General features: G+C 42.1%; 2 protein-coding genes across 2 annotated transcripts in view; one reads left to right on the top strand and one right to left on the bottom strand.

Moving 5' to 3' along the window:
- The window catches only part of LOC119915454 (myosin-16), a 50063-nt gene extending 39708 nt beyond the window's left edge, over positions 1-10355 (top strand). The window contains exons 9-23 of the mRNA XM_038734990.1: positions 33-278; positions 427-544; positions 1583-1710; positions 1811-2007; positions 2093-2225; positions 2307-2523; positions 3628-3764; positions 3865-3968; positions 5384-5576; positions 5675-5878; positions 5981-6106; positions 6196-6366; positions 6967-7167; positions 7251-7397; positions 8728-10355. Coding sequence (XP_038590918.1) covers positions 33-278; positions 427-544; positions 1583-1710; positions 1811-2007; positions 2093-2225; positions 2307-2523; positions 3628-3764; positions 3865-3968; positions 5384-5576; positions 5675-5878; positions 5981-6106; positions 6196-6366; positions 6967-7167; positions 7251-7397; positions 8728-8880 — 2475 coding nt within the window. The 3' untranslated portion in view covers positions 8881-10355. The remainder of the gene's footprint in view (positions 1-32; positions 279-426; positions 545-1582; positions 1711-1810; positions 2008-2092; positions 2226-2306; positions 2524-3627; positions 3765-3864; positions 3969-5383; positions 5577-5674; positions 5879-5980; positions 6107-6195; positions 6367-6966; positions 7168-7250; positions 7398-8727) is intronic.
- An 81-nt stretch (positions 10356-10436) lies between these two features.
- Positions 10437-12792, bottom strand: part of gas7b (growth arrest-specific 7b) — a 55307-nt gene continuing 52951 nt past the window's right edge. The window contains exon 14 of the mRNA XM_038734991.1: positions 10437-12474. Within this exon, the coding sequence (XP_038590919.1) occupies positions 12361-12474 (114 nt within the window). The 3' untranslated portion in view covers positions 10437-12360. The remainder of the gene's footprint in view (positions 12475-12792) is intronic.

Below are 12792 nucleotides of genomic sequence, written 5' to 3'. Positions count from 1 at the left end.
TCTGCAGTCTAAAATGCATATTTTACATACAGATGGAGGTGAACAAGAAGCGAGAGGCTGAGCTGCTGCGTCTGAGGCGAGACCTGGAGGAGTCCTCTGTCCAGTCAGAAGCGCTGGCTGCATCTCTGAGGAAACGGCACAGTGACGCCATGGCAGAGCTGAGCGAGCAGTGTGAAGCCCTGCAGCGGGTCAGGGCCAAACTGGAGAAGGAGAAGCAGATCCTGAGGATGGAGGCGGACGAGCTGGCCGCGTCTCTGGACAGTCTGCAGAAAGCCAAGGTCAGGAAGTTAGGTCACATGTACTGAGGCTTAGATTGACCTGCTTTTACTGTCCCAGTGTTTCATTTTCAACAAGCCAGTAATGTCAAGCCTATATGACTTGGGAGTGTAACAGAATGTGTGCTGGTGTGTTCGCGCTGTGCTGCAGACGTCCTCAGAAAGCCAGATGAAGAAGCTGGAGGAGCAGCTGTCAGAAGCCAACAGGAGAGGAGACGACCTGCAGAGAGCCCTGACTGAGCTCAGTGTGGCCAAGAACAGACTCACAGGCATGTGTGCACCTGTTAGATGAATATTCTTCATCTTTGTCATGTGGGCACCAACTAATAAGACCCAAATGCAGACAATTGAGCAGACAGGTTCAAGGATCAAGGATTTACAGTTCAATGATATAATGACAGAATTTTATAGAACCATCAGGCAGGCAAGGGTCAAAACCAAGAAGGCAGTCCTTACAGGCAAACATATGCTGCTTGGCGTACCTATAATACCATTGGCAACATATTTCTACATCAGTTTACACGCAGAACAGGTTTTATTATATCATAATATGTATGTATACCACAAATACACTTTATGTTGCCTTTCAGTTTGTGGTGTACCATTCACAATGTGTGCTTCCACTGGGGCTGCCATTGTTGTGTGACGCCATTTAGCTGCTTCAGTGGCGTGTCCATGGTGCTTTTTGTAGCTTGAGGTCGGAAATTTCAAGTTGCCCGGAACCCAGCGTTATCTACAGGATTAGGTGATGAATCAGTCCATGGATCAGGCAGGAAGACAGGGAGAGATAACAGGGTATCTGAGGCTCAAAACCTACAGTTTCAAACCCAATGTGCCTGGTTTATAAATGGAGGCTTCCCAATTAACATTTCTAGTCTCCTAACTGAATCCACGATTACTCAAGTAGTGTCCCTTTAACAGTTTTCTCAGCTCTTCCAGAACACATTACACAGCTGTTTTCGCTGGCTGAGCAGTGTTCGTCATGACTGGTAAATTGGCATTCACATATAAAGTCAGTGGACAGAATAACATGACTTTTACTTGTTTCCAATGGGGAAGAAACTTACTTTATTTATTCACCACAGAGCAGTGCAACAGATACAGATATGACTATTTTATACTATATATCTTTCCTCAGTTAGACATGACATCATCCACATCTGCTGTGGCAAACAGATAATTACGATTACAAAAAAAATCACATTGTATGCTTGTTTTTTTTGGTGTTTTGCCACAGAATGTTGAGTGTGCTTAACACCTACTGTATGCTACAGTGTGATAATCAGTGTTCTTGTGCGTCCTGTCAGCTGATAACGCAGATGTGGGTCGGCAGATGGAGGAGGCAGAGAGCAGAGCCAGCCAGCTGAGCCGCTCCAAGACTCTGCTCCAATCCCAACTGGAAGAACTGAAGAAACAACTGGACGAGGAGGTCAAGGTCAGTGTCTGTGTGTGTGTTTTGAACTCGGAAAGTATGAAAAGTAAAATATCCAGTATGCAAATAAGAGAAATGTGTGCCTCTGTGGTGTTGCTGCCAGTGTAAGCAGGCGGTTAGCAGCAGCCTGAGCTCAGTGCGGCATGAGTGCGAGGTGCTGAAGGAGCAGCTGGAGGAGGAGCAGGAGAGCAAGCTGGAGCTGCAGCGTCTCGTCTCCAAACTCAACAGCGAGGTGACGCACTGGAGGACCAAACAGGAGTCCGACGCCATCCAGCACGCCGACGAGCTGGAGGACACCAAGTGCGTTGTGTTGATGCAGGCAGTCAACGTTCACATTTCACACTTTGAATGCATCTCAGTGGTCCAACTAACATGTGTGTCACAGGAAGAAGCTGGCAACCAGGCTTCAGGAGGCCGAGGAGGCCGTGGAAGCCACCCAAGCTAAATGTTCTTCACTGGAGAAAACCAAACAGAGGTTGCAGGGGGAGGTCGAGGAGCTCTGTGTGGACCTGGAGAAGGTATAGCAAGGGACACGTTGTATGAGTGCAGCGCCGTGAACTTCTCTGTTGTTATCGTTGAGCATATGTTTCCTGTCCCAGGCCAGCAGCTGCGGTCAGGCTCTGGATAAGAAGCAGCGGATCCTGGAGAAGCAGCTCGGAGACTGGAGGCAGAAGTGTGAGGAGCTGGTGGCCGAGGTGGAAGGATGCCAGAAGGAGAGCAGGCAACACGCAAGCGAGCTCTTCAAGCTCAAGACAGCACATGAGGAGTCTCTAGAGCAGCTGGAGGTCCTACGCAGGGAGAACAAGGCCTACCAGGGTATCACAATACACACATGAGGGACAGGGCGGATGCTTCTTGCAGATTTTTAGAAATAGTTTGACATTTTGGGAAATGTACTTTTGTTTTCTTGCTTAGAGTAAGATGAACTTTCGGGTCTGTTTGGTGCGTTCCATTTAGCCCGGAAGTCGGAGGTTGGAGCTGGTGAACGACTTCACACCCAAGTTGACTGTGTTCCAGTACAACAACCGATTTAAGTCGGAAAACCAAGATTGATGCCTCTGGCCATTTTAGCAATACCAGCTGATAGCAACGCATTATGCGGTATTTTGCAAGTACAGCATAATCACCGTAGCAACATGTGTACTGATATAAGTTGGACAGCACTGTGTGTACGACTGGTTTAATGAGACACAAATAAGACAGAAGTGTGAAAAACATTACACTACTACGGCTTTCACTACTGTTGATTCTGGGAGCAGCCATTTTGAGGTCGGGGTTGGCGAGGTTCTCCTGACTTTCTGAGTTGGAAATCCAACTTAAGGGGCTTTCCATTGAAATTTCCGACTGGGAAATCGGAAATTCCAACTTGCCGTGTCAAATGGAACGCACCATAAGTACAAAAGTGGAGCCAGGAGGCTATAAGCTTAACTAAGCTTAGCATAAATAGTGGAAGCAGGGGGTAACAGCTATCCTGACTCTGTCCAAAGATTAAAATGACTACCAACACCCTCTGAAGCTTACAAATGATCACATTGTGGAAGACATAAAGGACAGGTGTGTGGGCGAATAAAGAACTTGTTCAGAAATAGTTGCAGCATGCAACTGAACAAGTGTTGTTTTTACATTTCTGTTTGTGTTCTGAGTAAAAAACAAGTGAAATGTTCAAATTGGTGAATTTTAGAGGCGTTGGCAGGTGTGTTTTTGAACTTCAAACAGAGCCATGCTAGCTGTTCCCCAGGTCTAGAATACTTAACACACAGACATAAGAGCAGTATAAATCATCTCATGTCGCTTTCAGCACCAAAAACAAGTTGAACTATTTCCTAAAATGTCAAACTGTTTCACTTTTAAGAGACTCATAGTAGCTAAATGTCACCATGGTGCGATTAGTCTTGAATGTGGCTTTTCTCTGTCTGACAGAGGAGATAACTGACCTTACAGACCAGCTCTCAGATGGAGGTAAAAGTGTCCATGAGCTCCAGAAAGCAAAGAAGAAGACTGAGATGGAGAAAGAAGAGTTACAGGCCTCACTGGAAGAGTCTGAGGCGGCTTTGGAGGTACATAGCTTCAGCAAATCTGCCATCTGTACACATCATCATGTACATCTCTACACAAATGCCCCTTTTCTTTCATTCTACCTTCCTTTCTTCCTTCCAGGTTGAGGAGACCAAGGTGCTGAGGCTGCAGTTGGAGTTGTCTCAGGCTAAAGGAGACCTGGAACGCAGACTTCAGGAGAAGGAGGAAGAGATAGAAGCAGCTAGGTACCTAAACCTCCTCTCAATCCTTCATTTTCCTCATACCTGACATATCATCCACCACCACCCAGCACCGCATCTCTTTCCAAAGCTGCACAGACTATATACATTTATACATATAACTTTAAACTTAATTCTGACAAGACAGACGTGCTGATCATCTGCCCTGAACTGCTACAAGATGTGTGTTGTTTTTGACCATGGCTTTAGTCTGGTGCATCTTAAGTCCAGTCATGTTTTTATTTATTTATTATTATATGCCTTTGTATACTGGATTAATGTAATGCCTTATGTACTTGCCCTTATGGTCGAGCTATGGAACAGCTTCAGATTATACATAATTTACAGACCAGACAAAAGCAAATATCCCATTCTTCGCTGCAATGGCTGCAATGGCTGCAATGGCTGCAATTATCTTTTAGGATTCATTTTAAATAACTATTAATCATATCCAGGGCCTTGTGTGGTCTGTTACCAGACTATATAATTAATCTTCTAATCACTTTTTGTCCTAACAATCTTCAGTCTATTAACTGCTGATGTTACCATGTTAAAAAGGATAGTTGACATCTTGGGAAATGCGTTCATTCACTCTCTTGCCAAGTTAGATGAGAAGATGGATCCCACTCTCATATTTATCCATTCAACATGAATCTACAGGCAGCAGCAGGTTATCTTAGCTCAGCATACAGACGGAAACAGGGCAAGACAGCTAGCCTGGCAACAAAAGCCAAACACCTCTAAAACTCTAAAGCACTAATTAACAAACTTATGTCCAAGCCAAAACTTGCATGGGACTATTTCAGCATCCTGCCCAGATTAAACAAATTAGATATTACATATTAGGGAGCTTTAGAGGCGCAGGTAGGCAGATTGTGTTACTTTATTTTGTAAGTTGTTTCCTGTCTCTATGCTAAGCTAAGATAATCAGCTGTTGGCTGTAACCTTATACTTACCAGACAGAACTTTGAGTGCTATTAATCTAACTCTCAGCTGAACTAAATGCTGAGCTATTCCTTCAACACCAGAATGGGGTTCATAAGAACAAATGTGTATTCATTTGACTATAAGATGGCCTTGGTACAATTGTTCACAACTTTAAACCACCTGTTCCTGTTTTACTGCTGCTTCCGCCCTGTTATTGTCTTATTTTCCTAACTGTGTGGTGTGCTTGGAAAGTGCTCTACAAATCAATAATAATAATTATTACCTACAACAATATTCTCTAACTTTTCCTCCTGTCCTTTATGTCTGTCTATTCCTTCAACAAAGTCAGAGTCTTTAGAGGTAAGGCCTGTCTCATTGAACTCTTCTTCTCTTCAAACCCTGCTTTACTGTCTCTGCAGCGATACAGCGCGCACAGTTCATCTTTGTAATACTTTGTTTTTTTCCCCCAATCCCTCTCTGTCCTCCTCTGTCAGAAAAAGCCACCAGAGGGCGCTGGAGTCCCTGCAAGCCAGTCTGGATGTGGAGGTGAAAGGCAAAGCCGAGGGACTGAAGCTGAAGAAGAAACTGGAGGCTGACGTGAATGAGCTGGAGCTGCAGGTGGACCTGCTCACCAAGAACAATGCAGAGCTCAGCAAGAACAGCAAGAAGATGCAGCAACAGATTAAGGTCTGATGATAAGTTACAGAAAGCTTTTAACAGCAGGGGTTTGAAATGGTCTGCTCTCCCAGGAGACTTACTTACATGATGACTGTCTCCTGTCCCAGGACCTGCAGGCTCAGTTGGAGGAGGAGGTGCGGAGCCACGAGGAGCGCAGGGAGGAGCAGGCGGCCATGGAACGACGCTGCGCTCTATTGGTCAGCGACGGGCAGGAGACTCGAGCAGCTCTGGAGAGCGCAGAGAGGGCCCGCAAGGCCCTGGAGACTGAGCTGCATGAGACCAATGAGAAATACAGCGACCTCAACAACCAGGTGACACAGAGCATGTGCATTGCTTTGGGGTCGTGCAGAGGTGATAGCTACCAGTCAAACGTAGACTGATGGCTTTCTCAATGTGTCCTCTTTTGTGTTCAGTGCCAGTCGGCTCTGAGCGGCAGGAGGAAGCTTGAGGTGGATCTCCAGACTCTGCAGCAGGAGCACGAGGAGCTGCAAGGAGAGCTGAGGGGACTCACAGACAAGGCCAAGAAGGCCGGCTGTGAGGTAAAAGACATCATAGAAGGATGGAGATTTAACACATGTTCAGTTATTTAAAATATTTGTTTTCTAAATGGACGGTCTAATTCTTTCAGTTGGCGAGAGTCGGGGAGGAGCTGCGTCTGGAGCAGGAGCACACACTCCACCTGGAGAGAGTGAAGAAAGGGCTGGAGGCGCAGATCAAAGACATGAGCAGCAGGCTGGATGAGGCCGAGCAGATGGCTCTGAAAGGAGGCAAGAAGATCATCCAGAAGTTGGAGGGAAAGGTACGGAGTCACAGAGATGTCAGTCGGTCAGTTTAGTTTTAGGTCCAGAACAAGACATTTTTACCTCTACTGGTCTGATTGCCATGACTCCTGGCATGAATCTGCATGATGTTTTTGACCCATCTGACCTTTATGAGGCCTTGTGCACAGTAATATCAAAATGTTGACATAGGAACTGAATGTTAGCTGTGTACTCTACTTCAAAACAGTTACTTAAATATATAGTAAGGGTGACACGATGTATTGATCATTTAGAAGTGGTTTTATGTGAACATGCAAGGTTATTAATGTTATTTATTTTGTGGAAACAGAGTATGTTGAGCATCAACATTCATTTCAGAGAAAGTTGCTGATTATTTCCCATAGTGCTATTGGACCAGGTTTTACACACAGTTTACTAGTCATGCAGAGAAAGCACTCTCTGGAGGAGCCTGAGAAAATAACCCGGATGTCATCAGCTCGAAGAACAGAAAGTCTGCATTATTTGTCTGGTGCTTTTCTGGAAACACAACGTGTCCTCATGAACAAAAACCCCTCATACACACATTGAGTTACATTTGCTGACCAACCAGAGGTACAGTCATCATTGTCTGTGTGCAGGTGAAGGAGCTGGAGCTGGAGCTGGACTCGGAGCAGAAGCGGCACGCCGAGTCGGTGAAGACGATGCGGAAGAACGAGCGACGGCTGAAGGAGCTGCTCTTTCAGTCAGAGGAGGACCAGAAGAACCAGCAGAGGATGCAGGAGCTGGTGGAGAGGCTGCAGAACAAGATGAAGGCCTACAAGAGACAAGTGGAGGAGGCTGTACGTCACCTCGTCCTCAAAACCTCACATATAGCACACGTCACTTGTCTGCTTTGATCACACACACTCTGTTGTTCCTGCAGGAGGAGCAAGCCAACATGAACTTGGCGAAGTACAGGAAGACCGTCCACGAGCTGGATGACGCTGAGGAGCGAGCTGACATTGCTGAGTCAGCACTCACCAAGATCAGGACCAAGAACAGAGGCAGCTTCGGCAAGGGTTACTCCTCTGTAAGTAACTACTGGCATAATGCTGCAACAGCTTGTTACTAGAAATAAGATGCCATCTGCTTCAGCGTTAGTTGTGATATTGTCTCTGCTTGTTTTTAGTAATCAGAGTTAGAATCTAATTGTAACCTTCAACAGTTCAAAACATAGTTGCCATATAAAATAAGTGACTTTTATTCCTATAATAGTAGGGAAGTATCCTTTATCCTATCCATTGTTCCCTATAAAATTAACAAACTTTAACAATCTATTTAATTTTTACAGGTGTAAATGTGTCAGCACTGTAAACACATCCTATGTACTGGAATATAGAAAAGTCATGCAAACTTAAAAAGTAAATTGGTACATTTTAAATGAAATTATATTATTATATATTAAATTAGTGCTGAACCATATTGATGAAAATGTATTTCCTGCTGAGTGGAATCAAGCTATGCAAGTAAATTCATGTGCATCTCTGAGCCACATGTTTGTATGTATTTTGCTAATCCCCTCATTCACAGACATTTTAGTTTGTCTGCCATGAAAAGTGGAAAACACTTTCATGTCAGGATGATTTTTAATGGCGATGTCTTAACTTTTTAAAATATATTAATGAAAACAGTTCTTTGGTTTCTGAGCAAATACCTGCCACATTAATTATATTCCCATCAGATGTAGTTCAGAATTAGTGCTATTTAGCAAATATGTTAGCAAGCTGATGTTAGCATTTAGTGCAGGCTCACAGAGCAGCTAGCATGAGTGCAGACTGTAGGTAATTATCACATTGTTGATTGGATCTTTGCTAAAGAATGAAACGAAAGTGAAGCATACCTCAAAATGGGTCCATTTGAAATTAAACCACACAGTTTTGGAATCACAAAGCATATTTAAAGGATAGGTTCACAACTTTCATGTCTGATTATGCACCTGACTATTGTTTACAAGACAGACTTGAAAAATTGTGAACCTATCCTTTAAATAAACTGATTTCATTTGGCAAGTGTAATAATTTCCTGTACTACCTTTGAGACATAAGCAGATTGTGTATTGGATGCTTTCTATGTCAGGAAGTGATTATATCTGATTGTTTACTAATGGTTGGTAGTAAACAAATATCATTTTTGCATCTGATCATTCACTGACTTGCAATTTTAAACAATTTTTGTAGTTTTCCCTCAAAAATCAGCTTCAACTGGTCACTTTTGAAAAAGAAAGAAACAAAGACAGATTTTAGCTCCGCAACCGCACGTTTGTGATTGAATTACAAAACTTCACAAAATCCCAGTGGTATTTTTTTTTTTCCTGTGGTTGCTCTGAGTAATGACTCCGAGGTATGTCTGTGCTCCACCAGGGTTACAGCACTCCGTACCCCGGCCTGGTCAGGTCACCCAGCTCTGTGGGCTCAGAGGGCAGAGGGGAGAAGATCCTCAACGACGACAACGAGTCTGTCAGCTCTCTCATCCCAGCATATCTCGACTCCCTCAAGAAGCTCATGATTGACTAGAAACAGAGCTGAGACAGCATCACCCTGGCTCTGAAGTCTTCTGAAGAAGTGCAGCATGGTACAGTTAGAAGTTTGACATCAGAGAGGCTGAAACTGCAGTTTCTCAATACATTCAGGTCATAAATAGACCCTTCTGTGTCACCTGTTTGTGTACATTCCCTCTGAATTTTTCTACAATGTACTCATTCCTTCCTCTGTTTGCTATCACTGTCAGTCCAACACACCCTTATATCCACCTCATTATGTAATATTTGTATGTAAAAACAGTTGAATATCAAAACTGTACTGTAAGTGTTCCAAAATCACGCTTAAAGGTTCCTCTTCATTAAAACCACTAGTTAGAAGCAATTTTTAAGCCATCAAATAATTGTGAAAAGCATTAATGAATCATTAATTTGCAATTGTAAATAACATAATTATTAGATATCATTCATCTATTAGTCATTACAGAAATATTTGAAGCTATCAATCTAAAGTATACTCTATTCACCATTTGTAAATGCATGGTGTACCACATACACTAGTCAATAAATGTTGGTTTTGCTCATATTGTGAAATAATAAAGACAAAAAATAAATAAACAACAATTTTCAATTTAAATATGCCTCATCTACATTAACGTTAAAAAAACAAAATAGAAAAGCTAAACTTGCAGCTAACGCTAGCTAAAACAGAAGGCCTCATCTGTACACTAACATTAGTTAAATGTTTCACAACTGCTACGGACTGGGGAGTAGAGGTAATGTACTAAGTGAGCACCATATTCTGTAACTTTAAAGTACTTCTGCATTTTATAGCATTTTCCATTAAATAGTACAGCAAAACAATGAGGCTAGCAAATGATTTTAGGCAACAAAGCTAGGCTAGCAGGTTAGCCCAGACACCGAGGTTAGCAAGTTAGCTTTTGTTGATTCCTGATGGTGATGCTCTGAAGAAAATCAAAAAGCCCAAACACAACTTTTTACACTAAGCTATAACCTACATTTAAATGTGTTACCAATATTTCTTACCTGCGAGCAAAACATGTGAAAACGTTTAGATGAATACAGTCAGCGGCTATCACATGTAAGTTAACAGTCAAACCGGTTCAAACTGCTGAAGCTTGCTGTGTACATCAATTACATTTGAGAGATCTGTGTGGTGTCCTGTGGTATATCAACAAATTAGATATAAATTACATGAATTGATTTACATGTATGAATGACACGTTCATCATTAACAAATGGCTTATAAATGACATAACCAATCATTATTACAAAGTCTTACCAAGTAAGATATGCAACAAGGTGCCATTAAGATATGGGCTATTATCAATAATAAGAAATAATGTATTTTACTTAAACTATCTGATAAAGTCCAAGTGTATCTCTGTCTGTACTTTTAACCATGTCTACCTGTAACAAGGCTTGGTCAAACCATTTTATTATTGAATGTGGAAATGTGTTTTTTATGAAATAAATTTTTCAATTATTAAATGTTTTCTTCTGCCTTTTTTCAGTTAGTGATTACACAAAAAGGTTACACAGAAAGCAAAAAAAATCCAGAAAGAGCATTTGTTATGATATAAGGTACATATCTTCCTTTTATTAATGAAAAATGCCAACCTTTAGATGTTAATGTACAAAGGCATCTCAGTCCTCTACTCTCAATAGTCAAGTAGTACTAATAATACTGGACAAGACATGGTGGTAAAGAGCAATTTGTACAACATTTAGCTTCTGCAGGCAGGAGCACTGACAGTCAATCCAACTGAAGCGCTTGTATTTCCAAAACAATCGAATATTTAAAAGGGCTGTTATTTCTATTGCATGTAAAACACTTTGTACGTTTCATATATTATCAGTACCAAATTTCTGTATATTGTATGTCTTTGTGTCTATTGTATTTTACATCCTTCACTCTACTTCCTGCTTTCACTGCAGATCACACATCCCAAATATTTACACCAGGCTCCTCGTGAACATGACCACAACCCAGCTTCAGTAATAAAATGTGTAACAGTAAGTTCTCTTCAGAATAATTTTCATATGAACAGCAATTAAAAATCACTTGGTATAAAGTGCAATTGGCTGATTTTTTAAATCCTTATTAGGAATGTAGTAAAACACAGGTGGAAATGAAACTGAGTGCTGAGCTTTAGATTTTATTTTGTCAGAGATGTGAAGAAGTGTGGCCAGATTTCAGATTTTTGTCCTCAGCAATTGACCGTTGGCTAAACCCCAACCCAAACCATGGTGTCAGTTACTGACAATCATGGCTTACCAGCTGTAACTAGGCATTGCAGGCCTGTCAAGCTTTGGATTTCTTAACATAAATGGGGTGTATGGGGGTCTAATATGAGCAATACCATATGTGTAACAACAAGTGTAAAGAATGGAACTGTGTTTTTATCGACTAATGTAGGCTGCCAACATTAGAATGTTATAACCTAAGTGACGCATGCTGTTGAAAATGCTTCTCTGGTAAGCATTTTGTTGCACATTCTTTAATGAATAACACTTTATTTCCATGTCTTCTACTTGGATCATCTGCTGGTGAGTATGCTAACCTTTTTTCTGGGACCTGTTAGCTTTAGCTTCAGTCTTTCAACATCATGTGTGTAGCCACTGTGTGCATATTATAAGACGGTTTTACAGACTCTCAGTTTAAAGCTAATTGGAAACTTTTAAAAGTCAGCTAAAGACAGAGTTTTAGTGTCACCATTAGCTTAGCCTAGCTAATTAAAGCAAATAAAGTCTGCAAGCGACAGTTGTCATTTCAGCCAAGATACTTTTAGTAAACTCATTATGTGACGTGCCAGAACTGTATGCTTGACAGGCATAGCAACAGTAACACAGGGGTGTGGGGTTTTGCAAACAGTCAATACCTACATATTGTGGATTTTAGTACTTAAAATACTATATTATTCTGGTACACAGTAATATAACACTCTTGGGTCAGAATGCATTTTGCTTTGCAGCATCAGTTAAATCATTTTTGCCAACAGCTTGCATTTCTGAAGTCACGTGTGCATCGACACACAAGTGAATCGGAGAATTACCTCACAGCAAAAGCACGTACAGACCGCAGCTTTACACTGCTGCATGACATAAAGCTATTCAACATTTACAGGTTTTAAATGTTCTTTGTTGGTGCTTCTTGATCATTCGCTTTCACCTCTCGTCTCACATTTTACACTCACAGTTCCCGTTTTCCTGTGCCACCGCAGCTTGGCATCAGCTTGCAAACTACAGCCTGTCACTATCTGACATCTTCATTCATCACTAATGCGTCTCACTAATCTCCCCTAATATTGACATCATCCTCCATCAATCAGTCTATTAGGAGTCACATGTAGATCAGTGGAGTGGTAGTGAAGATCCCGGCACAGATTTCATCTCCCAGTCAGTGCTCAGGCATGTGGCCTCTGGGTGAGCGTGTCTGAGTGTGAGCTTGGGGGTAAAAGTGTACATATGCAGCGCCGTCGCGACAGCACCGAGATCAGATCTCTATGTCCACTGGCCTGATCTCTCCAGTCTTATTCTCCCGCACCCACAGCTCTCTGTCTTTGGCCGGGTCCACACACTGCAGGAGCTGGTCCACCGGCTCCATCGTCTGGACAAAGCAAGGACAGCAGTCAGTTGAAGCGTCACAGTGTGCGCTCAAATGTCTTTTGCTTGCCTGGCAAAATACCTAATGTTTACATCGCAGAGGGCTTGTAAAGTCATTCATTTTAAATTTCATTCAATTAGTACTTTATCTGTTTACTTGTGTCTTGGCCTTTTTCTGTACTGCGGTAAAATGAATTTCCGCTTGGTGTCTGCAAAGCCTTGCCTCCCAAATACAGTATGTTTTGTTAGGTCAATTCGTGTACCTAAGAGAAGTGAAATTGTCCATCTCCTTGCAAACCTATGAATAAAGGTTATTCATCAA

Source organism: Micropterus salmoides, unplaced genomic scaffold, assembly GCF_014851395.1.
Source record: "Micropterus salmoides isolate LMB-PRFRI ecotype aquatic unplaced genomic scaffold, ASM1485139v1 Ms_hic_scaffold_21, whole genome shotgun sequence".
Taxonomy (NCBI): domain Eukaryota; kingdom Metazoa; phylum Chordata; class Actinopteri; order Centrarchiformes; family Centrarchidae; genus Micropterus; species Micropterus salmoides.
Note: the sequence above shows the minus strand (reverse complement) of the source record. Positions and strands in the feature narration are given on the sequence as shown.